This window comes from Halichoeres trimaculatus, unplaced genomic scaffold (genome assembly GCF_033239565.1).
Source record: "Halichoeres trimaculatus isolate MK-OKI-2021-1 unplaced genomic scaffold, fHalTri1.1 fHalTri1_scaffold_20, whole genome shotgun sequence".
Classification (NCBI taxonomy): Eukaryota; Metazoa; Chordata; class Actinopteri; order Labriformes; family Labridae; genus Halichoeres; species Halichoeres trimaculatus.
In genome coordinates, this window is record NW_027437198.1 from 6828088 (window position 1) to 6854929 (window position 26842).

Sequence of the window (26842 nt, forward strand, 5' to 3'; positions counted from 1 at the left end):
GAGTAAACTCAACTTTTCCAGGTTTACAGTGTACTCCTGGAAGGAACAATGCTTTTTGTGTTTCTGTAACATTGGTTTTCTGGAACAGTTTCTTTTGGCTTCACATGTTTTAATTATGATTATCATTTGCAAGGTTAAATAAAATAGAATACAAATGAAACCCTCTTAAAGAAGTGGGAATAAAAGATTAAAAGTTTATTTGATTAGAAGGAATATATGATGCACCACACGGTATACAAAAGTGAATGTAAAAGTAATCTGATTAATCAAAGGTGGTTAATATCTTCTTATAGCTAATAACTTCCAAATTAACAATTATTGTGCTGTAAACTACAGTTTCTTTAATCTGCTGAAGTGTTTTTTTCTTAATCTCAAGCCTTTTTGTGAATTAACAAAGGATCTTTCTATCTTTCTATCTATCTATCTATCTATCTATCTATCTATCTATCTATCTATCTATCTATCTATCTATCTATCTATCTATCTATCTATTATAACTGGGTGCTAGGCATGCTAGCAGCTTCCACAGTTCATCTATTCCTGTATTCCCATGTCACTGTATATTTTTATACGTCTTGTAAGGGATGAAACTGGAATGTAATTTCCCCTCAGGGATCAATAAAGGATTTCTGATTCTGATTCTGTTTCTGAAGAAGCCTCAAACCAAATTTAGATCAATTTTACACTTCCTACTCTGATTAATGTTCAAGTTCAAACTCATTACATAACACCAGGACATACCTTAGAAAACCACAAAACCCCAAATCACAAGAATAAAATCCAATTTAAAAAATCAGCTGTTTAAGCAAAAAATGTCTAAAATATTCAGTATAAATTCTTATCCTAGAAATAACATATCTGGTTACAATCCATCAGAGGAGTTAGGCCCACCACCCCATGTAAAGATGTAATCCTGCCTTTGATCCAAAAACAAAAAAAAGAAATATGTCAGAGACCTGAAAGAACATCTCTGTGTGTTAAACTCACACCAGGCAGACAAACTAGACTACGAAGCAGAAATAAAAATGTGACAAAAAGGTGGCGCTCAAATCCAGGGGCCTCTTCTTCCTCATCTTCACCCTCTTCCTCTTTGAGACCCTCAGCGGTGCATCTTCTCTTCAGGGCTGAAAAGTCAACCAGAGAGTTTAACAGTAACTTAACGATAATGACTCTTATATTATTCATTGATATTGAGTTAGAAGACTGACCTAAGTCATTAAAGGTAGAGTCTGCAGGATTTTGCTAAAAAATGAAAATGTCATCTTTTACTGCTTCATTGTCACTTCTATGTAATTTATGTCACCATTATTTTATATAATTTATGCTTATATTTTTTATACTAAGTTTATATTATTTTCATGTGTTTAAGGCAGCAGCCAACAGTTCAGTATCAGCATTGACTGAGCAGTGAGCACTATGTTGGACTTGAAACTAAACAGTATGACAAAATATTTACTCTGACCTTTTTGAATCCTGCACCTGGTTAATAAGGTATGAAAAAAACTAAAACTAAACTAAAACTAAGCCTTGTTGCAAAAATCAAAACTAAATAAAAACTAGAATGCCCGCTCTAAAACTAATTAATACTAAACTGTAATGGAAAATAAAATGTCAAAACTAACTAAAACTAAACTATAATGACAAATCCCAAACTATTATAACCTTGGTCAGGACGTTTCTGGGTGGAGAGTAGGTGTGTTTACCTCAGCCAATCACAGTGTGCCTAGTGTACAGGTGGAAGAAGCTGGCTTTGATAGTGGGCGTAGCTCGGTGACAGAAAAACAACCAAAGTGGAACGAAAAGCCAAACAAAAAAATCTGTTTACTGAGCAAGGGTGAAGCGACTTTCACTTACTTTTGGGCACTTGCAGAGCACCACCGAACAAAGAGTGATGCAAGTTGGCTTTCTCACTGAGCAGGTACGTGTCAAATACCTGTGATTAGCTTGTGCTAACATGCCAAACCAGGTACACAGCTCTTAAGTTTCTCTCACGTAGGAACGCAATGCTACAGGTGGTTGCTGGTCTAGTGAGTGTGTTCACGTGGTCATGGTTGGAGGTTGTTGGAGTGTGCTGCTGCTGGCACTGATCCAAGGAGGAGGAACGCAGTTTGAATGTTGTGTTTACTAACAAGTAAAAAAGATTCCTGCAGACCCTACCTTTAAGATGAGTCAGACTTACCCCAGCAGTTGACGGGCCAGGCAGATCAAAGCTGAAGTGATTAAAAGGTTTGTTAAAATTTTTTTTTAATAGTTTATAACCAGGATATCATCAAGACATTAAAATAAACATTTACAAAACTGAAGAAGTTTCTGTATCGGAGCGTTTCCTCAGCTGGTCATAGTGTTGCGTCACTTCCTCCAACTTCATTTTCACGTCTAAAATTGATTTTAAAAAAATAAGGCAAGAGATTAGCTCAGGTATGAACCCTGGAAATTGTTATTAAATCATAAAAAGTTCAAAATTATCAAAATAATAATAAAAAATTCTGCAGACATTAGCTGAAGACTGGAAAAATATTGATAACATTTCATGTCTTATTATATCTAAAAGCTTTCTGTACCTGGAAGTGACTGATCCTCCTCAAGACTCAGATCGATTGATTCTTTCATTTGGTCCAGTTCTTGCAGGATTTCCTCCTAAACAGATTTCAAACATTTATGATTTACTACTGATTTTTTACCGTTTAAATATTTGCTCTTCATGATGAAGAGCAAAAATGGCTGGCTGTAAACACTGTACTGTTTCGGTCTCAAAAACACCTTCACAGAAAATTAGCCTTTATGTGAGTGAACAGAATCAGGAGGACAGATTAAAATGTGAAACACAGCATGCTCAAAAATTACTTTTAGTAACATAAAATGTGACTGACCGTTAGTCCTGCTAGTTTTAACAGCATGGCATCTTGAGCCTCCATCTCTGTCGCTTTGGCGAAAGTTTTGCACAAGCACAGTGAATAAATGTCAAGTGCAAACATTGTTGACTTAACGATTTACAATAAGATGGTCGTACTCCCGTCTCTTACCTCTGTCCAAAGATATTCCAGCTGCAGCTGCTCATCTTTGTACTTTTCAGCCAGTTTCTTGGTGTCAAGAGAGAAGGAACTGATGGCCCCACCCAGTGGTTTTGACTCATTCCTGAAACATGTCCATGAGTAAATATTTCATTGAGAACAAATGTGAAAATTTCATTTGTGTTCATAGATTCCATTAAATGATTTGCATTGTCACATTGCATGAAATGATTTACTAATTATTCCATCCCTTTAAAGATGGTCTTATGTTGGTGATCACTGATTTCTTACGGGAATGTCTTCCTGAACTCCTTTTCAATGCTCTCAGTCAGCCATCGAGATAACAGCACATTCAAGTTTTTCTGTATCCCTGATTTTGTTTTGTAGATGCCGTTGTTCCTGAAAGCAGCCTGCAGTTTCTGTGTAAAACCCCTTCCGTTTTTCTTTTTCTGAAACAAAGAAAGTTTCAATGTTTTATTTAATGATAAGTATTTCAGTATGAAATGAAAAGTCAGTGGTGATGTTGAAGGAATTTGATATTTAAGCACATACAAGTTGTAAGAAGGTCTTCAAGGCATGTTCATATGACTTTTTGGATTTTTCAACCCCCATGTCAAGGCAGTTTTTAAACAAATCATAGTATCTGTCCATGGACTGTGAGAGCTTCTGTCGTTCACGACTCAAATTTTGTCCAAGCTCACTGAGCACTTCTTCTTTTCTGTGGCCCTAAAACCAAACAGAGAACATTCAGTTTTTAAAACATCCCACATATTTGCTAAAACTATGATCATTAAAAAGTACCATATTTTCTGGACAACAGGTCGCTCCAGAGTACAAGTCGCGTCCATAGACTGTATCACATCAGTCAAAAAATGTGTCAAAAATACATCACTGATCTATCAGTCACATTTATTCAGAGTGATTTGGTATGTTGACAGGATTTCCAGAGAAGAATATTAACATGTAACTTTGATAAGTATTTGTATATTAGGAGGTTTAGATATTTTTCCTACAGCACCTTTCTGAGTTTCTGTTTCTCGTCTCTTAGTGTGCTCCTCTCACTCTCTTTGTTAATCGCCCTCCTTCCCTGCTTTACTGTGTGTGTTGCTGGTTAGACCGGTGCAGCATGAGCTTATATGAGCTCCATCAAATAAACGTCCTCTATTTGGAAAAGTTACACGAGTTTTGTCACTAGTTTGTGACTCAGATCCCCAAAAGCTGTCTACAACGGAAGAAGGTGCAAGTTTACTACACCTTAGTTTACTAAATCACGTTATCGGGCACTAAACACCAGGGTCTGTCAGGCTGTCCAAGCCCGAGATGCAGAGCTTCTGTCAGCACACAGTACTATTGGAAAAAACTATGAAAAAAAATGTGACACATAGTCCAGAAAATGCGGTATTATACTGAAACACACAAAAACATTGCTGCTGGATCTTACAGCTCTTCCACTCCTGGCTCCTTGAATCAGGGACAGAATCCCCTTTGCTCCTGACACATAGTTCAATGTCTCTGAGTGACTGTGGTTGAGCTTTCTCAGCTCTTCCTGGAGTTTGGGAATTTCTAAAAAGAAATCACATTGCAGGTCTCACACAGCTATCGCTCTGGATACTTCCAACATCTTAAAGAAAATATTTCACCCACACTTTTCACAGGGCATAACGTACCAGTTTCATTTGGCTCCAGCTTTGTTTTCTCCAGAAACTCTTTGGCGCTCACTGTGAACACTTCAAAACAGTCTTGACTGAAATGTTTCTGAAAAGAAAGGAGCATTTTCTAGTTGTGGTTGACGTTATCAAACAACTTTGCGTATAAAACTCACCTGCACCTCCTTTTTCTGGGTGAAACTTTTTTTCACTTTTTGCTTGGCCTTATTGTTCCTCACAGCACTGTGAGAAGAGATAAGCAAAGTATGCTCATAAAGAGTAAATTGATTGAAAACTAAGACCCAGTAGTAGATAATCTCTCACACTGTTCTTTTATAGTTCTTATGCCTGCTCCAGAACACATATCCATCCATTTCTGATTTCAATCCTCAAGTATTTTTATTTAGTTTATGTCTGCTTTTCTTTGTTAGTTTGACCAAACTGAACGGGGGCCTGGACTTTATTTCCTTACAACCAGGGCAAAAAGTTTCCAGAATATTTTTAACTGATGTACAGTTTGCAAAACGTAGGGGGACAGCCGTATGAATGTGGTGTGAATGGGTGAATGTGACAAATAATGACAAAGCACTTTGAGTGGTCTGAACACTCCCTGAACTTATTGCACTCAGGCCCCATTTAGGCCCTGTTTACATGACAATACTTCATCCGAAAGAGTTTAAACACAGTGAAAGAAATCTGTGTTTACATGGAAACACTGAGGGACTGAAAACACTGTAGTAAGCATGCCAGGGCTGTAGGTGGTGCTATAACTGTCTTGTCCAGAAGCAGCTTTTGGTAGATCTCCAACCAAGTAGAGTTGAGCTGATCATCTGGTGGCATTGGGGAAAACTAAGAGCAGAAGTGGAGCAACAGATGCTCAGTTTGTTAAAGACAGTCAGCAGATTCAGCAGATTGAGCAGCACAAGCACAACACGGTCGACCAGGACAATTGTAACAACTTAACTGTTGGACTGTCTTATGCACTTGTGCAAAGCAGAGCGTGATGTCAGTGTTTCAACTAAAAAGTCCAGCTTACTGTTTAACAACAAAAGTATCATAATATTTTGGCCTTGCATTTAGACGGAAATGGCATTCTGCACAAGACAGATATAGCGCCAACAACAGGCCTGGCATGCTGGCATACATTTACGTTTTCAGTCCCTCAGAAACACACACACACGCACACGCACACACACACACACACACACACACACACACACACACACACACACACACACACACACACACACACACACACACACACACAAACACACACACACACACACACACACACACTCACAGATTTTTTTCACTGTGTTTTAGTGTTTAGTGTTTCTGGATGAAACCTTGTGTAAATGAGGCCTTAGAGCCTTCCTAAGGAAGGGGCCTTCCGATCGTAGGGGACAGACACCATGACACCACTGAACGGTGCCTGTGTGTTGTAAATCTGAAATTGATTTATTGTTTTAATACAGCTCCCACTCTTTCAAGTGAAAACACTGTGCTGTAAAGCTGGACTGTCACTTCCTTGTAACTATTTCTGATAACGTGCTGCTGACCCCTTGGCCCATCATCCCTGTGATAGAGATCCTGATCCCAAAGGGGGTTTTCTGGTTAAATAAAGACAAGTGGCAGTGTAATATAAACACACACCATTTACCATTTAAAAACATCACTTACAGATTCTTTACATCGTCGATAAAATCGGACAAGGTGCAGATGAAGTGAATTTTCTGACACTGGCCTCCATTTCCCATAAGTCTGAGGGTATTTTTCAGAATGTCCCAGGCTTCTTTATCTGATTCTGCTCTTTTGATCTCTGTCACTATCCACACAGTGGAACAGTCTCCCACAACCTAGAGGGGTAAAATCCAAGTGTATTACCAATTACTAAATAAAAGTGGTTTGTCATGAAGTAATTCTACGGAGGGAGTCAAATAAATGATTATACAGTTAAACATTTCAATGACTCACCTCTCTCCACATTTTATCTCTGCTTTTGTTGCGGTCTCCACTTCCAGGCAGGTCCACCAGTGTGACATGCTGGAGGAGCTCCTTCTTTGGCACCCTGACGGTCACACACTTCACCAGAGGCCACAGGTACTTCTTTGCACCTCCACCCTCTTCATCCTCTGGGTCACGTCTTGTGTATTTCAGAAGTACTTTAGACAGCTCTTTGGCCTGAATTGATAATATCAAGGATTTTAAATGTGTCATGATGACAATCTCTGACAAGCAGAGATGTGAAGGATCTGAATAACTTTAGATTTGGATTGAAAATATTGAGGATTCTATCTTATTTACAATACTTCTTATTTTCTGAATCTTCTGAATACTTGCTCAGTTTATCTCAAACTGCACCTTATTGGAACGACGACAAGGTAGAACAAGAATTCTTTCCATTAACTGTTTACTGTATGAACATAAGCATGTAGAGAAAATAGTGAAGATCTGTTTTTTCTTACTGAGTTAAAGGAAAAGGTCTTCTTCCTGGACTCAATCATTTCTCGGATTTCTTTATTTTTCCTGTCATTCCAGGGATCCTGCAGGGATCTGATTCTCTCCCAGTCCTGTCCATACAGTGCAGGGAGTCTTTCAGAGTCATCAAGGTCAACATCATCATCATCGTCATCATCATCATCGTCGTCATCATCATCGTCGTCATCATCATCTTCATGATCCTCTCCATTGTCTGGGTCTGTTTGGTGGAATTCCTTACAGTACCATAAATCGTCGTCGTATTCCTGAAGCAAATAATGATCATTCAACTTATTTGGATTGAACAAAATGCAATAAAGGACTGAAGAAAAAAACAACAACATTTATTTGAAACTACAGTGTAACTCTTTAAAAAGCAACCTGTTTGCTGATTTTACCTCTTTGGTGATGAATTCAATCTCTGCTTCATAATTTCGGTTCTTGGTGTTCGCCTCCACTTTGATCATGACTGTGGTACACGCACTGATATCCCCTGAGGGCAGGAGGTCTTTCTCTCCGATGACAGCATTAATCAAAGAACTTTTTCCAGCTCCTGTTTTTCCAAAGACACCGACCAGCTCCCTTTTTTCTGTCTCCAACTCACTGATTTTAGTCCTGTTGTACAAGAGTTTTAAAATGTTTTCATCAATTAGAAACTGACTGTAAGTCGTGGAGGAAAGCTTGTGCATGTTCAGCATCTATCTTATGCAGAAAAAATCACCCAGGGTGCAAAACTATCCAGAACCACCTCTGCAGTCAATCACAACATGAGGGGGCAAAAGCTTGAAGATTCTTCATTATCATGGCCAACATGTTTTTGTAGTGATTGGGTACATTACTGGCAACATTTAAGCAACCATAAAAACTTTAAATTGCACTGAACTGACACAATTATCATTGCAGGTAACAGGATAAAACACTGCAATTCAATCACAGTTGTTTTTGACATTAAAAGTCTATTACTACTTATTCTGAGTATGCCAATGCAGTGATTATGACATATCTGTGTTTTTAATGTAACAAAATTTGAAACACTGCATTATCACGACATTATCATCACACAGCTTCTTCAAGATGTATCTAAAAACATGCAATATCTTTTTACTTATATGATTATTAATGATTATCAGTTTAAAATTGAGACTTAATAACTATCCCAGAGGTAGTATAGAGTAACAAAATGTTTTTCTTACTTCAGAAAAGTATTGAGCTTTTTTTTATTGTCTTGGTGATGTAGCTTGTCCTGGATACACATCATGATGGTTTTCACTTTCTTTAGCATGACTGTTTCTGTTGGAATAAATGTATTAAAATAAATAATAAATAAATAAATAGATAGATAAATAAAAAGAATGTAAAGGTTGTGCTACTAGAGTGAAAATGACAGTAGCGTGCAAGAGAAACATGCTTTTAAAAGTCATTAGAGGAGGCTTTGGTTTGTTCCCGCTGTCATCACTAATCTCCAAACAACTGCCACCACTGGTGACAGAGTTCAGTTTGGAGAGGCAGAGGGATGTTTTTTTTTCTTTTTATCTAATAATAATAATAATAATAATAATAATAATAATAATAATAATAATAATAATAATAATAATAACATGGGAGGATGGCAGGAAAGAGGGGCTAAATATGGTAGTTTCCAGGCCAAAATGGGAGACTTGACAGCTATGGATCTAATAAAAATTGGAAAATCCTTTCTGTTGAAAAGACAGGGAAAAGCATTGAAGCGGTATAGCAATAAAAAAAAACTTTTTTGGTTGCTTGTTTGTTTGCCCAAAGTAGTATGTAAATGTCCTGAAAAAAATATTCATTTACCTGAATCAGAATCAGAATCAGAATCAGAATAAGAATCAGAATCAAAAAAATAAAATGGAATGTCTTGTCGCTGCTTCTTGGCTGGTGGACTGCTGGACTCCCCCTGAGGCGCCTCCTGTCTTCTTTCTTTTCATTTTGATTGAAAATGAAGTTATTGCTCTTAAAACATTATTTAATACCAAAAATAGTAATTAAGGGGCTGAGCACCTTACCTCGATCATTTGTGCTTCTGCTGGCCGAAACCTGAAGATGAAAAAAGGAAGTAATGCTGTAAACTGAGTGATAGGATTTCTTATTCCACACAGATTTCAGTCTGAAGCCAAGTACACTCACAGGCCACTTTATTAGGCACACCAGTCCAACTGCTGGTTAACGCAAATTTCTAATCAGCCAATCACATGGTAGCAACTCAATGCATTAAGGCATGTAGACATGGTCAAGATGATCTGCTGCAGTTCAAACCGAGCATCAGAATGGGGAAGAAAGGTGATTTAAGAGACTTTAGACGTGGCATGGTTGTTGGTGCCAGAAGGGATGCTCTGAGTATTTCAGAAACTGCTAATCTACTGGGATTTTCACACACAACCATCTCTAGGGTTTACAGAGAATGGTCCCAAAAAGAGAAAATATCCAGTGAGCAGCAGTTCTGTGGGCCAAAATGCCTTGTTGATGCCAGAGGTCAGAGGAGAATGGACAGACTGGTTGGAGCTGATAGAAAGGCAACAGTAACTCAAATAACCCCTGGTTACAACCGAGGTCTGCAGAAGAGCATCTCTGAACACACAACACGTCCAACCTTGAGGCAGATGGGCCACAGCAGCAGAAGACCACACCGGGTGACCCTCCTGTCAGCTAAGAACAGGAAACTGAGGCTACAATTCACACAGCAACACCAAAACTGGACAATAGAAGATTGGAAAAACGTTGCCTGGTCTGATGAGTCTGGATTTCTGCTCCACATTCAGATGGTAGGGTCAGAATTTGGCGTCAACAACATGAAAGCATGGATCCATCCTGCCTTGTATCAACGGTTCAGGCTGCTGCTGCTGGTGTAATGGTGTGGGGGATATTTTCTTGGCTCACTTTGGGCCCCTTAGTACCAACTGAGCATGGTTTAAAGTCCACAGCCTACCTGAGTATTGTTGCTGACCATGTCCATCCCTTTATGAGCACAGTGTACCCATCTTCTGATTGCTACTTCCAGCAGGATAACGCTCCATGTCATAAAGCTGGAATCATCTCAGACTGCTTTCTTCAACATGACAATGAGTTCCCTGTACTCAAATGTTCTCCACAGTCCCCAGATCTCAATCCAATAGAGCACCTTTGGGATGTGGTGGAACGGGAGATTCTCATCATGGATGTTCAGCCGACAAATCTGCAGCAACTGTGTGATGCTATCATGTCAATATGGAGCAAACTCTCTGAGGAATGTTTCCAGTACCTCGTTGAATCTATGCCACCAAGGACTAAGGCAGCTCTGAAGGCAAAAGGGGGTCCAACCCAGTACTAGCAAGGTGTACCCAATAAAGTGGCCGGTGAGTGTATGTCAGGCTTGGTTAGGCATTGAATAAATATAAATAAATCTAAATAAATATAAATATAAATAAAAAACAAATAGCATCTTTTAAAGGACACATTCATTTTCATCCTTACATGAGCAGGATGAGCTGCTGCTTCAGGCCCCTCCTGTTGACAGGGCAAAAACACACATCAGAGGATGAGCAAAGCCACAGCCAACATTTTGAGCAAGCTCTGAAAAAAAGATCATTTCATTGCTTTTATACTTATGTCTTACAATCCTTTAATCAGTTAGTGCCTCTAAAACTGGGATTTATGGTCATCTGAATTCTAAATATATGGATCTGCACAAAATGAAGAGTTAAATTAAATGTGGGATCACAGTTAATTACCTGTAGCATCTGGAATCTCTTCTTGAATTTTGTCCTAGGTTCAACTTTCGGGATCAAGTCACTGATGTCTGTATCACTGAGACAGTGAAAACTTTCCTCATCAACGCCTTGGTCTGTTTTTAGAAACAAAATCAGTAGAAATGAAACAATTTCATGAATGACGGATGTCAGTCAGTCATTTGCTGCAGAGTCATGTCGCAACACTTTAAGTCACTTTAAGCATCTGCTTTACTGTAAAAGACCTGTACAAATTGATCTACTTTAACTTGAAAATTCCCTATCCATTCTGTAAGTCTCCATTCGGTCAACTTCTTATGAACAAAGTCATCCATAACTGGTCACAGCAACTGTAAGGTAATTACATAATCATACTTACGCAGGTTTTTACAACTGAATTTCAGAAAGTTATTAAGTCCTATACAACGTTTCTTATATTCTTATTGAAACAAGTATAAGAAACAATGTTCTTTTCTTTTTTTCTTATTCCTATCAATACAGTATATTGACTTTCCTGTCCTGGGTTGCCCAGATGCTGCGATCTGTATTTTTCAACTTGAATTTTTGGATCTGAATTTTGACCAGTTGAATTTGAGCAACCCAAATCTTTTGTTGTTGAGTTGAGAAACTTGAATTTTTGGATCTGGATTTTTAATCAGAGAATATTTCAGGATCTGGATTTTCAGTTGGTAAATTCAGGGCAATAAATTCAGATACATTCTTTTCATAGAAAAATAGTTCAATGTCATGAATTCAGTGGTGTTTTTATTTCAGTATTTAACATTCAGTGACTGTTCAAATTCATATTATTTTGTCTCTTTTTTGCTTCCATACATTTGTGAAAAAAGTTCATAAAATTTAAGTCAACTGAACTCCTGGTAAGACTGTGTCTTTTTTTTTTTTTCGTTAAAACTAGGGCTGTCCTTTTAACGTGTTAATTAGATTAATTAATTACACTGCAAATTAACACGTTGTGAAAAATTAACGCAGATTAACCTGGATCCCAAATCCCCGGGGGGTTCAAAAACGCAAATGTCTGGCTTTTACTAATCATTTGTCCTGTTCAAAAGCTGTAAAAAAAAATAAATAAGTAAATAAAAAAAAGTGGCGTACTCGTCAGATTCTCAAATTTCCTACGATCCCTGAATGTATCACACCTGACGTCAGCAACATGCTTTACACTGGGGGAAACGAGAGATTTTTGTGAGACGGCCGTCCACATCTCGTTTATTCGCACGTTCTTTTTGAAAATCTGCAGAAAATCAACCGTTTGCTCTAGCTCAATTCTGTAAAAAACAGATAATTTTACACTATTTACTGCATTAAATAAACTCTGAATGATCGATATATGTCCTGTATTTAAATCTAAAGAATTCTTTGGAAATTCCCTTGTGTCTTCCTGTCATGTTTCAGCTTGGGGCTGCTCTGCACCGATGAGCAACCGTTTGTGTGTTCAGAGCATGTAAAAATGATATACCTCTTCTTTGATCCAAGACTTGAATAAAGTGTTTTGTACATAGTTCTTCACAGTTTTTATTGTTGTAAAGTAAACATTCACGTCTTTATGAATACTTTAATGCATTCTGGTTCGTTTATGTGGTTGAGACATTGTTGAGTTACACCTGTCTTTAGCCCTGGTTCTCCTGACCTTATAGAAGTGTAGAAGTTTATATTGCAGTGAAAAATGAGTCCACAGTGAGTAAAAATATGACAGAAGCAAAAAACTGGCCTAAAATTCAAATTTGCTACAATTTTTTAATGTCCTAGAATTCAAATTCTTTATTTTGGGACCTTTAGCAGATATGAGATTAAAATGTGATTTAGTAGATTAATTAATTACAAATCCTGTAATCAATTAGATTATTATTTTTTAATCGCCTGACAGCACTAGTTAAAACATAAACCGGTGACTAAAGCTTTTCCTGTTTGTCTTCCAAGTTGTACCCATATATGCTTCTTTGAATGGGTTGGGCTGTAAGTTTCATTTCACTGTAAGACTCCTTTTGCCCTTGCCTGACAGAGGCCTTATGTAACCTCTGGATTATTGAGGCCTCTTCATAGGATCTGTATTAAATATTTGAGCTACAAAACTTTTAGCTTTTGGTTAAAACAATTTAAAATATATTTGATATAAAACCTTGAAACAGAACTTTACTGTCAACCACTGCTGTCAGATGAAAGTGCTGGCTTACATTGGAATATTCCTAAACATGAAGCAATTTTAAAACTTTGCAAAAATATTAGTCTTTATTTTTTAACTTAAATGTAAGATTTTTAGTATGACAGTACCAGTGACACAACTCTCATTGTTGCTACACTGGTGACCCCTGCTGCTTGTCTGGGGTACTTACACTTAAAGACTGGAATGATGGAGACAGTCAATGGGGAAAAGAAGAAACTAACAGGAACAAATGTCTCAGAGATACGATATCTCATTGATGTTGGCCTGAGGACGACCATAATGCACAACATATCCAAATGTTACCTGAAGCCTAAAACACTAACTGTGAATGTGCGCATTATGAGAGCTGAGCAGAGAGTGTGACAGTAGATAAAGCGAGTCGTATGAGCTGCTGCAGAAACTAACATCACATTAAAACCAAAGCACAGGGGAGAAGATATTACACAAAACCTTTCCTTCAATCTCCATGTTAGTCTGTAACCACAATTCATTTATATCTCATTGATGTTTATAAGACAATTTCATCAGTGAGGGTTACTTAACCAACTGAAAAATCTATCCTTTTCTTACCTTATACGGTGATACTTCAGGTTATTTGGAGTCTTAAGATAGTGGCTTAGTGTAAAATGCAAAAGGTGCTAAAATGCAGTTTCTATTCTTTTTATTGAGCTGAACCAAACGTTAGTTAGCAGATGATAAATCAGAACCTATTCTTCATTCCTCTTGCTGCAACACTAACGGTAACTAAAGCTCTTCCTGTGTCTCTTCCTGTTTGTTGTACTCATATAAGTGCTTCTTTGAATGGGTTGGGCTGTAAGTTTCATTTCACTGTAAGACTCCTTTTGCCCTTGCCTGACAGAGGCCTTATGTAACCTCTGGATTATTGAGGCCTCTTCAAAGAATCTGGATTAAATATTTGAGTTACAAAACTTTTAGCTTTTGGTTAAAACAATTTAAAATATATTTGATATAAAACCTTGAAACAGAACTTTACTGACTGTCAACCACTGCTGTCAGATGAAAGTGCTGGCTTACATTGGAATATTCCTAAACATGAAGCAATTTTAAAACTTTGCAAAAATATTGGTCTTTATTTTTTAACTTAAATGTAAGATTTTTAGTATGACAGTACCAGAGACACAACTCTCATTGTTGCTACACTGCTGATCCCTTCTGCTTGTTTGGGGAACCTACACTTAAAGACTGGAATCATGGAGACAGTCAATGGGGAAAAGAAGAAACTAACAGGAACAAATGTCTCAGAGATACGATATCTCATTGATGTTGGCCTGAGGACGACCATAATGCACAACATATCCAAATGTTACCTGAAGCCTAAAACACTAACTGTGAATGTGCGCATTATGAGAGCTGAGCAGAGAGTGTGACAGTAGATAAAGCGAGTCGTATGAGCTGCTGCAGAAACTAACATCACATTAAAACCAAAGCACAGGGGAGAAGATATTACACAAAACCTTTCCTTCAATCTCCATGTTAGTCTGTAACCACAATTCATTTATATCTCATTGATGTTTATAAGACAATTTCATCAGTGAGGGTTACTTAACCAACTGAAAAATCTATCCTTTTCTTACCTTATACGGTGATACTTCAGGTTATTTGGAGTCTTAAGATAGTGGCTTAGTGTAAAATGCAAAAGGTGCTAAAATGCAGTTTCTATTCTTTTTATTGAGCTGAACCAAACGTTAGTTAGCAGATGATAAATCAGAACCTATTCTTCATTCCTCTTGCTGCAACACTAACGGTAACTAAAGCTCTTCCTGTGTCTCTTCCTGTTTGTTGTACTCATATAAGTGCTTCTTTGAATGGGTTGGGCTGTAAGTTTCATTTCACTGTAAGACTCCTTTTGCCCTTGCCTGACAGAGGCCTTATGTAACCTCTGGATTATTGAGGCCTCTTCAAAGAATCTGGATTAAATATTTGAGTTACAAAACTTTTAGCTTTTGGTTAAAACAATTTAAAATATATTTGATATAAAACCTTGAAACAGAACTTTACTGACTGTCAACCACTGCTGTCAGATGAAAGTGCTGGCTTACATTGGAATATTCCTAAACATGAAGCAATTTTAAAACTTTGCAAAAATATTGGTCTTTATTTTTTAACTTAAATGTAAGATTTTTAGTATGACAGTACCAGAGACACAACTCTCATTGTTGCTACACTGCTGATCCCTTCTGCTTGTTTGGGGAACCTACACTTAAAGACTGGAATCATGGAGACAGTCAATGGGGAAAAGAAGAAACTAACAGGAACAAATGTCTCAGAGATAAGATATCTCATTGATGTTGGCCTGAGGACGACCATAATGCACAACATATCCAAATGTTACCTGAAGCCTAAAACACTAACTGTGAATGTGCGCATTATGAGAGCTGAGCAGAGAGTGTGACAGTAGATAAAGCGAGTCGTATGAGCTGCTGCAGAAACTAACATCACATTAAAACCAAAGCACAGGGGAGAAGATATTACACAAAACCTTTCCTTCAATCTCCATGTTAGTCTGTAACCACAATTCATTTATATCTCATTGATGTTTATAAGACAATTTCATCAGTGAGGGTTACTTAACCAACTGAAAAATCTATCCTTTTCTTACCCTATACGGTGATACTTCAGGTTATTTGGAGTCTTAAGATAGTGGCTTAGTGTAAAATGCAAAAGGTGCTAAAATGCAGTTTCTATTCTTTTTATTGAGCTGAACCAAACGTTAGTTAGCAGATGATAAATCAGAACCTATTCTTCATTCCTCTTGCTGCAACACTAACGGTAACTAAAGCTCTTCCTGTGTCTCTTCCTGTTTGTTGTACTCATATAAGTGCTTCTTTGAATGGGTTGGGCTGTAAGTTTCATTTCACTGTAAGACTCCTTTTGCCCTTGCCTGACAGAGGCCTTATGTAACCTCTGGATTATTGAGGCCTCTTCAAAGAATCTGGATTAAATATTTGAGTTACAAAACTTTTAGCTTTTGGTTAAAACAATCTAAAATATATTTGATATAAAACCTTGAAACAGAACTTTACTGACTGTCAACCACTGCTGTCAGATGAAAGTGCTGGATTACATTTGAATATTCCTAAACATGAAGCAATTTTAAAACTTTGCAAAAATATTGGTCTTTATTTTTTAACTTAAATGTAAGATTTTTAGTATGACAGTACCAGAGACACAACTCTCATTGTTGCTACACTGCTGATCCCTTCTGCTTGTTTGGGGAACCTACACTTAAAGACTGGAATCATGGAGACAGTGCCTACTGCAGTGTTTCTCAACCCTGGTCCTGGGGACCCCCTGCCCTACATGTTTTTCATGTTCCCGACTCCAGCACACCTGATTCAAATGATCAGCTCGTCATCAAGCTCTGCTCGAGCCTGATAACGAGTCATTCATATGATCAGGTGTGCTGGAGTGGGGTGACATCCAAAACATGCAGGGCAGGGGGTACCCAGGACCAGGATTGGGTGACACTGTCCTACTACATACTACATGTAGTATGTTAACTTGTTACAACAGTTGATAAAAGAAGGGCCTTAATTTGGGTCTAAGAACAACCCTCTTGACGGACAGACAATCAGATCCTCTGGCTAAGGGATGTCAAACTCGTGCCATGGAGGGCCAAGACACTGCAGGTTTTCTTTCCGACCAAGAACTTCACCAGCTGGTTTCACTGATTAGTCCCTCTCTGCTTGAAGGTGAGGTAATCAGTGGAATCAGCTGGTGGAGTTTTTGGTTTGAAGGAAAACCTGCAGCCTCTTGGCCCTCCCTGGCATGAGTTTGATATCCCTGTACTCAGGTAAGATGTTTGAACCGTGAGAGAGGAGGGTACACAGTGGATATAAGACCTTGCTGTACATTGAGCTATGTTTGGCTGTCTGAGCACCACTACGGACCAGATGTGTAATCTTAAAACACTTCAGTTTAAAACAAGCATAGCCAGTCAACACGTTGTTTTATTAACATAAAACAAAATGTAAAAATCATTGGTTACATGGGCTGGGCCACATGGAGCAAATGGAGCAACTACTCCACTGGCATGGACCGCCAGTCCATGCCAGTCAAGTACAAACAGCTGGTCCACACGCAACAAGCACAGACAGTTGGACCGAGGCCATCAAGTACCATCTTAATACAAAGTAGGGTCTCACTGCACTGACTTTGCTCCTTATTCTTAGTTTTAATTAACTGTCACAAAAAAGTACTTAATTGGTTTGTACCAATTATACAAACAGAAGTTTACAAAGTTATGTCCAGATGCACCCCTGGTGACAGCGAGTGGATTGTTGGCCAGCTCCTCTGAAACTTGCACCTTTCAATATGATGCCCAAATTATCCTCTAATGCAGTGTTTTCAACTGCTGTGCCGCGGCACAGTGGTGTGCCGCGAGACATTGTCAGGTGTGCTGTGGGAAATTATCAATATGTGTGCCTGTGCGGTCTAGCGTCTGGCAGAGTAATCATGTAGTAGTGGCTTACTCTTCCATACCAGTAGGTGGCAGCAGGTAGCTAATTGCCTTGTGCTTGGAGACAAGCGAATTAGTGACTCATGGACGCAGCGGCAGGTGGCGTTGACAGTGGTATTGTGGATAGCAGGACGACAGTGACAGTGATGGATACGTTTTTGAAAAGGAAAAATGATGACTCTGAACTGGACCCTGGACAAAATTTGGACCCATATGAAGGCCCTTGTATGAGTGGAGGTCAAAAGAAAGCAAAGACGGTGACGTCTAGCAAAGTTTCTGGCGCGAGGCAATACAACGAAAGCTATCTTTCATTTGGATTTACTTTTACCGGAGATGCAACGGCTTCGACTCAGTTGTGCTTGGTATGTGGTGAAAAACTCTCCAACAGTGCTATGGTCCCAAGTAAGCTTAAACGCCATCTCCAAACGAAACACCCTTCACTTCAAAACAAAAATATGGAGTATTTTTTTACATTTCTACATTTTTCCTACATGAACACACGGAGAAACAGGCAACTTTCATGACAAAAACTGCTAAGGTGAATGAGAGAGCCCTTAGAGCCAGTTACCATGTCGCTGAACTTGTGGCTAAAGCAGAAAAGTCCCACACTGTGGCAGAGCAATTAATACTTCCTGCTTGCAAAGCCATTGTAAATGAGATGCTCGGACCCGAAGCGGCTAAAGAGATAGCCAAAGTCCCTCTCTCAGATAACACAATTTCCAGACATATTAATGATATGTCTGCAGACATTGAAAGTGTGGTTTTGGAAAAGATCCGTATCAGTAATAAATTTGCTTTGCAACTTGATGAGTCTACTGATATACGTGGACATGCTCAATTCTTGGCCAATGTGCGTTTTGCGGATGGAGACACAATCAGAGAAAACTTTCTATTTTGCAAAGCTTTGCCAGAAAAAAATAACAGGAAAGGGAATTTTTCGGGTCACATCAGAATATCTGGAAAAAGGAGGACTTGCGTGGGAAAACTGCACGAGTGTCTGCACTGATGGAGCTGCAGCCATGGTCGGGCGCACCAAAGGCTTTGTAAGCAGAGTGAGGGAAAAAAATCCAGATGTGATCATTACGCACTGTTTTTTACACCGCGAAGCCCTCGTTGCCAAGACTTTACCAGCCGACCTCGTTCCTGTGTTGGATGATGTTGTGCGCAGGGTTAACTTTGTAAAGTCACAACCTGTGAAAAGTCGCATATTTGCAGCATTGTGTGAGGAAATGGGGGCGGAGCATAAAGCCTCACTGTTTCATACGGAGGTCCGATGGTTGTCGCGTGGCAAGGTGCTGGCCCGTGTGTATGAGCTGCGAGAGGAACTTAAAGTGTTTCTGACAAATGAGGGGTCCGATTACTCAAAGCTGCTTGCAAGTGATGAGTGGTGCGCAAGGCTGGCATACCTGGCAGATATTTTTCATCATCTGAATGAACTGAACACACGAATGCAAGGCAGAAATGAAAACCTGCTTACAAGTGCAGATAAAATGTGGCAGCTCGAGGATTTAGGGGGAGCTAATTGACTCAACAGATATTACTACAATGATTTTAAGGTCCGGCAACGCCACTTTGGGAATTTCACCCAAAGAATTACTTCAAATAGTCAATTTTTAAGACACCCAGGTTCGTCAGCGTAATGGAGAGCAGGAGACGTGGTTCAGATTTAAAAAAAAACATTCAATTTATTTAACACTTTAAAAAAAGGAAGCACAACCAATAAAACACACTGACAACACACCAGAAGGAAAAAAAAAGAAAAGTACTGTTTCCAGGCGCTGAGGCTTACCAGCAGTGTAAAGGGTCAAGGACTGGTGAGGGAATCCCAGGAAAGAAAACACCCTAATCACTCGTGCAACAAATCAAAAATCTATTGATCAACTCAAAACCAGGGGAAAACTGCACACACAAAGGGGGAACCACCACCAGGACACCAGGGGCCACCACCGTAGGCACTCAGCAACTGAAACAGACAAAAGAGGAAAAATTAATGGGTTTACATTCAAAAGAAAATCAAAACATAATTCATGGAGACAATTTTAACCTAAAAAATGTTACCCATGAACCCAAAACAAAAACAGATTATTAAGTAAACAAAATGAATCAGGAAACTCGACTGGAGAACCTAAAGAAAAGAAACAAATAAACCAACAAAAGTAACCAATGAGTTAACTACTTCAAAACAAAAGAAACCAATAGTTTTACGCTCAAAAGAAAGTTTAAAGAAAAGAACACTAATTCATGGAAACAAATTTAACCCAAAAAATGTTTCCCCATGAACCCAACACAAAAGCAAACAATTAATGTAAACAAGATAAAGCAAGAAAAACACTAAAGAAACTCAGGAAAAAGAATAAACCAAATTAACTAACAAAGAAAACCCACTAATCAGACTCAATAAAAGGTGATGTCCAGCGCACAGGGCTTTCGAAAGTCAACATACACAATAATTCTATTGCTTGGCCCGGTCCGCCTCGCAGACCAGCTACGATTGTTCTTAAACTGCTACTAGATAGCGACAGGCTTAGCCTTTTAGCAGAACAGCAGCGGAGCAGTAGAGCGGCAGCTTCAGCCGAGCAGAGCACCAAGGCGTGATAGCCACGCAGAGCCGAAGCAGGACAGGACAGTAAAACAGTCACAGAAGCAGAGCGGCTGTAACCGCAGACGTAGGGTAGCCGCGGCTAGTTAGCCGTGAGGCAGCGAAGCAGTCAGGAGAAGCCGCACAGGCGAGACAAGCAGAAGCAGAGCAGGATCAAAAACCGATTTCTTACGGTAATTTAACACCGCTGGAATTCCCCAGGGAGACACGGCTCACACGGCCCCTGTCAGGTAAAATTTAACACTTATTAATTTCGGAGCACTGGAGGATAAAAGTACAGGCTTGTCAGACAACATACATACCGAGCAGGCCACGAGCGATCACCCAGGAGGGAGAGGAGCGAGAGGTGCACAGTGCAACTGCGCTAAAATGACAGCAGTCTAGAGCGTCTAGATCTGAAAACGGGCCGAATTACAGGCAGATCAGCATGAAGATTTAATGACGGACACTATTAGCAGCCACTGCTAACTTACCTGCACCGGTGCAGCGTGAGGGGGAGGCGTGAGGCGACCCGGAAGCGGTCAGAATGGCCAGAGCAAGAGGGAGGGGGGGGCCGCTACTACCCCCTTTTATAGGGTGCCCCTGTCAGGTCATTGGATGACAGGAACCCCCAAGGCAACGGGGTGACACCTTGTGTCCAAACACAGATGAGACACCTCATCCTGCTACAAAATAAATGGATTCCGTTCAAAGGTGTAACTCTGGCAGGAACGTGTGGAAAGTGGCAATCTTGAAATGTTCCCCCTCACCAATAAATGGCAAGATGCTAATACTGCTGCACTGTGTGAGATAATAGTTAAACATTTGAAACTCTTGAGGAGAAGATGTCATTTTATTTCTCTTCAGCCTCCACGGAGAGCCTTGACTGGGTTAGGGACCCCAGTCAGCTCAGCATCAGCTGTTGGAAAGGACATGACTTTACAGGAGCAGGAGGAACTAACTGAACTGAGACAAGATCGCGGTCTCAAGCTACGTTTTGCAGATCTACCTTTGGACAGTTTTTGGTTGGCCGCTGCCAAGGAGTTCCCCATGCTGGCCAACAAAGCAATTTTGACATTGCTCCCATTTTCCACAACATACCTGTGTGAGGTTAGCTTTTCAAGCCTGACTGCTGTAAAAACTAAAAACAGAGAAAGACTGAGAGCTATGGAGGAAGAGCTTCGTGTGTGTCTTTCATCAATTCCTGCCAGGATATCAGCTCTGTGTTCATCCAAACAGGCCCAGGTTTCACACTAAGTGAGTATGAATATGAAAGATTATAAAACCCTTTTTTCTTTTATAGGATTCCTATTCAAGGCGTTATAATATAATGTCATTCTTCAATGTCAAACAAAAAGCTTAAATAAACAATATAACACTTATATTGTTAATATAAGCTCTTTTTTTCCACATTCTCAGCTGGTGGTGTGCCGCAGGATTTTTTCAATGAAAGAATTGCACCTTGGCTCAAAAAAGGTTGAAAAACACTGCTGTAGAGTGAGATTGCATCAATATTTAATTTTGCATACAATTTTACATTATTGTTGGTAATAAATTAATTTAAGCAATAAAAATAATTGAGGAGCTGCTTGGGAGCCAAAAGACTAGGCTCTTTTAAGTGAGCTCAGCCAAAGGAGCTGGCTCTCTAAAAAGAGCTGTAATTCCCATCAGTAACTGTCATCGAAACACTCCTGAAACACAAGGTAGTACTCCACAAATGCTGCCCCCTTCTCCGTCATGGTTGCAATGTTTGTTTTGTTTTTACAACAAACTGTTCTTTGTTCTGCACTGTTAGCCCAGAGTTGTTTGCAATCAAATCTTCGAGGTAAATTTAAATAAGAAAAAAGGTTTTGTAGTATTACTTTAACTTTTTCAGTGCATTTTACCATTAGACATTAATTTGTGTTGCGATGGCATATGGTAACCGTGAGTGAGGAGGGAACACAGTGGATATAAGGGCCTGCTGTGGGGCCACAGGCTGTATGTGCTTAATGTATCAGGCTACCTAACGCGTATCTACTTTAGTAGTAGTTGCAAGGTGCTGCATTGTTGGTTGTGGCTGCCTGTTGCAGCAGCTCTCTTTTCTTTGTCTGTTTCTTTTAATTTTTTTAATCTCTTTTTTTGTCATCTTTGTATTTGGAGTGGATCAGTACTTTGTATGGCTCACTAGTTGTCACAGGAACAAAATTTTTTGTCCTCGGTGATATTTTTACCAATTTTGCTCCTGTGTTTCTGTAGATCCTACATGTAACCATGGCTGCATTGTTTACATGTGAAATCAGCTGTTAGCAGCCTGTCGCATGTCAATGCTAACTGGTGCAAGGCCTGATGTCTTCCCACAAGGTGAGGAGAAGGTGCTAAGAAGTGACGACATGGACCTGTCCTTCCATACATCGTTATTGGGAACGTAAGAGCTATCTCCATTAAGATGGACGAGCTAGCTGTGCTAACCCAGCAACAGTGGGAATACCAGAAGGCAGAAGCATCTTGCTATTCACAGACATGGCTAAGGGAGCTAACACCAGACACCAACGCCACATTGGAAGAGCTTCACCTGCTGTGAGCAGACAGGATCCAGTCCTGGACCCTGTGGAGGTGGAGGCTGGCTGAACTGGAGAATGATGGACAAGCTGGCATCATCTATTTTCTTATGGAGCTTTTTGCACTTTCTATACACTTTTTTTTTTTTTACTTTTGTTTTCTTGATTGCTGCTCTGAATCCTCCTGAATTTCCCCTCAGGGATAAATGAAGTATTTTCTATTCTATTCTATTCTGAGGCTCACCTACTTCCTTGACAGTCACATGCCTATCACAAGTCCTAAGGCTAGATTTTGATCTATTCTTATGACGCAAAGACCCCCATCAAACAAGAAAACTGTTATCAAATTCATAAAACCATAAAAGATCAAAGATAAACCCGCTCGACCTGTTTTTTATTCCCGTAAAAGTGCGTCTTTGAATAGGTTGGGCTGTAGTTTCATTTCTCTGTAATACTGTTCAACCAAACAAACAAAAAAAATGAAATAGGTTATTTATCAGCTGATCAAAAGTTTACGACCACAGGCTATTAAAGCCAAAATCTGCTCAAAATGTTCATTTTCTGTCAGGCATTCACACGGTCATGCCCTCCCAGGAGCTAAAGCTAAGAAGCTGGCTCTTCTTAAACATGGTTGGATCGTTGAGCTGCATAAGCCAGAGGTTGATTGGCTGTTCGTCAAGACAAAGGGTGGTCCTCGACCCAAATTAAGACCCTTACTGGTGCCGACTGCAGAGCAATAACCATCAGACAGCATCAGCAGGAAAAGGGTTTCAAAGACAAAAAACAAATTTGAAGACCTCGTCTCCCTCAACGCCACAAAACTGCCCGTTGGTAATTTACCAAGGAGCATCAAACATGTGACATTGAAAGGTGGAAAAAAGTTTTATTCTCTGATGAAAAAAATGTAACCTTGACAGTCCAGATGGCTTCAATGTTACTGGCATGAAGAGAAGAGAATCAGCTGATTAACAGCCTATTTCAGTTTACTTGTTATTTTCAATAAACTACTTTTTCAAAGTGCTTTTTGTCACACACCCCCTTCATGCTTGTTCATATTGTAGCTCTACTTAAAACTTCATTAAGATCCAAATGTGTAAAAGGTAAATTCTAGCAATTTTTCAAATGCTCTTTGGATTTTGATCAGGTCTGTAGCACCACAGACACAACTCTCATTGTTGCCACACTGCTGACCCCTACTGCTTGTTTGAGGCACTTACACTTAAAGACTGGAATGATGGAGACAGTCAATGGGGAAAAGAAGAAACAAACAGGAACAAATGTCTCAGAGATGAGATATCTCATTGATGTTGGCCTGGGGGCGACCATAATGCACAACATATCCAAATGTTACCTGAAGCCTAAAACACTAACTGTGAATGAGCGCAGTATGAGAACTGAACAGAGAGTGTAAAAGTAGATAGAGCGAGTCGTATGAGCTGCTGCAGAAACTAATATCACATTAAAACCAAAGCACAGGGGAGAAGATAGAATACAAATCAGAAACACTAGAGGGCAGAATTAGACAACCCATTGTAGAAAAGAAGTGTAAGTGTCACATTTGGACACAGGAGATTCAATAAAATCTGTTTTTTAATTATCAGAGTGTGAATGTATGGACTGAAAAACAACAAACATTGCTCTTGCCTTACAAGTTTGCATTTACAGGGCCAAAAGTACATACTGTTGAAATTCACGGGAAATGTTTTGTCATATCATCTGTAATTAAAAATAAATCAATAAAAATTCATGTGGCGCACACTGTTAGACATCTTGAGCATTTTAGAGCAGAATAGAATAGAATAGAATAGAATAGAATAGAATAGAATAGAATAGAATAGAATAGAATAGAATTGAACTTTATTGTCATTGTAACAAGTACAACAGAATTGAAGTCACAGCAGCAATCAAGAAAACAAAAGTAAGAAAGTGTAAAGAAAGTGCAAAAAGCTCCATTAGAAAATAGATGATGACAGCTTGTCCATCATTGTCTAGTTTAGCCAGCCTCCACCTCCACAGGGTCCAGGACTGAGCTTCTTCAGTCATGCTCCATCTCTGTCTCCTGGATCCTGTCTGCTCGCAGCAGGTGAAGCTCTTCCAATGTGGTGTTGGTGTCTGATATTAGCTCTGTTAGCCATGTCTGTGAATAGCATGATGCTACTCTGCCTTCTGGTATTCCCTCTGTTGCTGGGTTAGCATGGCTAGCTCGTCCCTCTTATTGGAGATAGATCTTACATTCCCAATAACAATGGATGGAAGGACAGGTCCATGTCGTCACTTCTTAGCTCATACCTGAGAACCAGCACGTCGTCTTTACCTCCTTCTCCTCACCTTCTGGGAAGCCATCAGGCCTTACACCAGTTAGCATTGACATGCTACAGGCTGCAAACAGCTGAGTTCACATGTAAACAATGCAGTCAAGGTTACACGTAGGATCTCCAGACAAACACAGGAGAAAAAGTAGTAAAAAAAATATCGCTGAAGCCACAAAAAGTTTGGTGTCCATGACCAACAAATGAACCATACAAAGTAATGATCCACTCCAAAGATTACAAAAAAGAGACAAAAAAATTACAAGAAACAGACAAAAAAGGGAGGGCTGCTGCAAAAGGCAGCCATAGCCAACAGGGTGGCACCTAGCAGTATACAGTACTTTTATTTATGTATTTTTATATTTATACAGTGTATGATCTTGATGCCAGGACCAGAATGCTCAACACCAACCTCTGGGAGTGCTGAGGTGTTAGAACCTGCATTTCACTAAATTTCAGGTTGAGGCTGGCTCCTGAATTAGCAGAAATTTGTCACAACTAGGGATGGGTACCTTTCACATTTGAAACGATACGGTACCAGTGCCTGATACCTGGCAATCAGTAGTATTGGTACACAGTGGTACCAGTTTTAGGGACTTTCGTGTGTTTTTTTGTTTAATAATAATAAAATCTCAACACTTTTCAAATTAACAAATTTATTTCTCAATTTATAAACTTGCAATGCTGTGTTCATGTCCAGCATCAAAAATCATCCACTTTTCCACTCCCTAACAGTCACAAGGATGCGATTAGGAACTGAAATATGGTACCATTTGATTTTATGTGAATTGGTACTCTGTACCGCAGACAGAATTTGGTCGGTACCAATAAAAGTACCTAACTCTGTACCCATCCCTTGTCAAGACAATTAAAAATCTAATTTCTACAGTAACAGTCAACATTTTTGGATACTGTTGGATACATGTTTTCTAGAATTTGACTAATTTTCCCGGCTCTTTTACTCCACTATGTTGCAAACAGTATCAAACAAACGGACATCATAATGCAGGTCATACTGTCTGTTGATGATCAACCTGCTGCTTCTAGTGCCAAGCCCAGGTGACGAGACCTTTCCGTGACCCTGCCCAGAGGAAAAAGCTTCACCAAGTCTCTGTAAACCAACAAACCATCTCAGAGCAAGTCAAACAACAGTCCCTTTAAGACAACATCCCCACAAGACAGACTGGCAGTCACACTGTGTTTTGAGCTGCCTGAGTCAGCTGCAGTCTCCCAGGTGTGCCCTGCCCGTCTCTGCACAACAGCTCTTCTATTGGCACTTATTTACCTCACTTTACCTCACTTCCCAGGTCTGAATATAACCCATGCTGAGCAAAGAGGGATTTTCCTATTGACAGATTAGTTCTCAAACACCAGTACAGACGTTTGTGGTCACCTTGACTCTGTGGATTTGAAAATGAATAGACAACAGAAGCTTAGATAAAAACTAGACTTTTGCAGCATGACCACTTCTTTAAGCAGAAAGCTGATACACACAGGACATCTCATACTTATTATGCAGACTGAACTAATGTTGATAAAGCAAGGGCTGTCTCACAGCTCTGTGGTATCCCTGGAAAGTTAACAGCTTCCCTTTTCCCCTGTGGCTCTTCTTCCATCCCCTCACACCTTCCCACATCAGTCCCTTTTCCCATCTTCCAACAGGCATCCATCCTCCAGCGGCTGCTTGTGTGTTCGTAATGAATAAAGACAGCATCCTCTAACTTTTGAGACACTTTTGATATTTAAATTACAACAACAGTCTCCAAAGATGAACCCTGAAGAATGACCAGAATCAAAAGACACAAATCTTTGCTCCCTCTACACAGGAAATGGTCTGTAATTTTTAACAGATTTTTCCAGTTTTCTTATAAAAAAAAACAAAATGCTAGTAGA

The 26842-nt window shown here is 39.5% G+C and overlaps 1 protein-coding gene and 1 long non-coding RNA gene across 2 annotated transcripts; both read right to left on the reverse strand.

The window, feature by feature from the left end:
• Positions 1-972: 972 nt before the first annotated feature.
• LOC141809338 (nuclear GTPase SLIP-GC-like) lies at positions 973-13775 on the reverse strand. Its single transcript, XM_074696325.1, has 21 exons — positions 13613-13775; positions 10864-10976; positions 10607-10639; positions 9163-9193; positions 8951-9076; positions 8329-8425; positions 7534-7750; positions 7123-7401; positions 6632-6838; positions 6338-6513; positions 4834-4900; positions 4679-4766; positions 4453-4574; positions 3564-3737; positions 3303-3460; positions 3011-3135; positions 2871-2923; positions 2562-2637; positions 2295-2376; positions 2180-2210; positions 973-1124 (listed from the first exon to the last, which is right to left on the reverse strand). Exons 2-21 carry the CDS (start codon positions 10870-10872, stop codon positions 1119-1121), a joined length of 2157 nt encoding a protein of 718 aa, XP_074552426.1. The 5' UTR covers positions 10873-10976; positions 13613-13775; the 3' UTR covers positions 973-1118.
• A 5237-nt stretch (positions 13776-19012) lies between these two features.
• Positions 19013-20840, reverse strand: LOC141809892 (uncharacterized). The gene is made up of 4 exons (XR_012600022.1): positions 20595-20840; positions 20424-20516; positions 20294-20344; positions 19013-19485 (listed from the first exon to the last, which is right to left on the reverse strand). It is a non-coding gene; the product is annotated as an uncharacterized LOC141809892 (long non-coding RNA).
• Between the last annotated feature and the right edge of the window lie 6002 nt (positions 20841-26842).

Excerpts from the sequence above, each read along its gene's own strand:
- LOC141809338 (XM_074696325.1), bottom strand. Across the intron at positions 9,077-9,162 it reads CAGAAGCACAAATGATCGAG|AAAGAAGACAGGAGGCGCCT; the intron begins GTAAGGTGCTCA and ends CAAAATGAAAAG. Across the intron at positions 7,402-7,533 it reads TTGAATTCATCACCAAAGAG|GAATACGACGACGATTTATG; the intron begins GTAAAATCAGCA and ends TATTTGCTTCAG.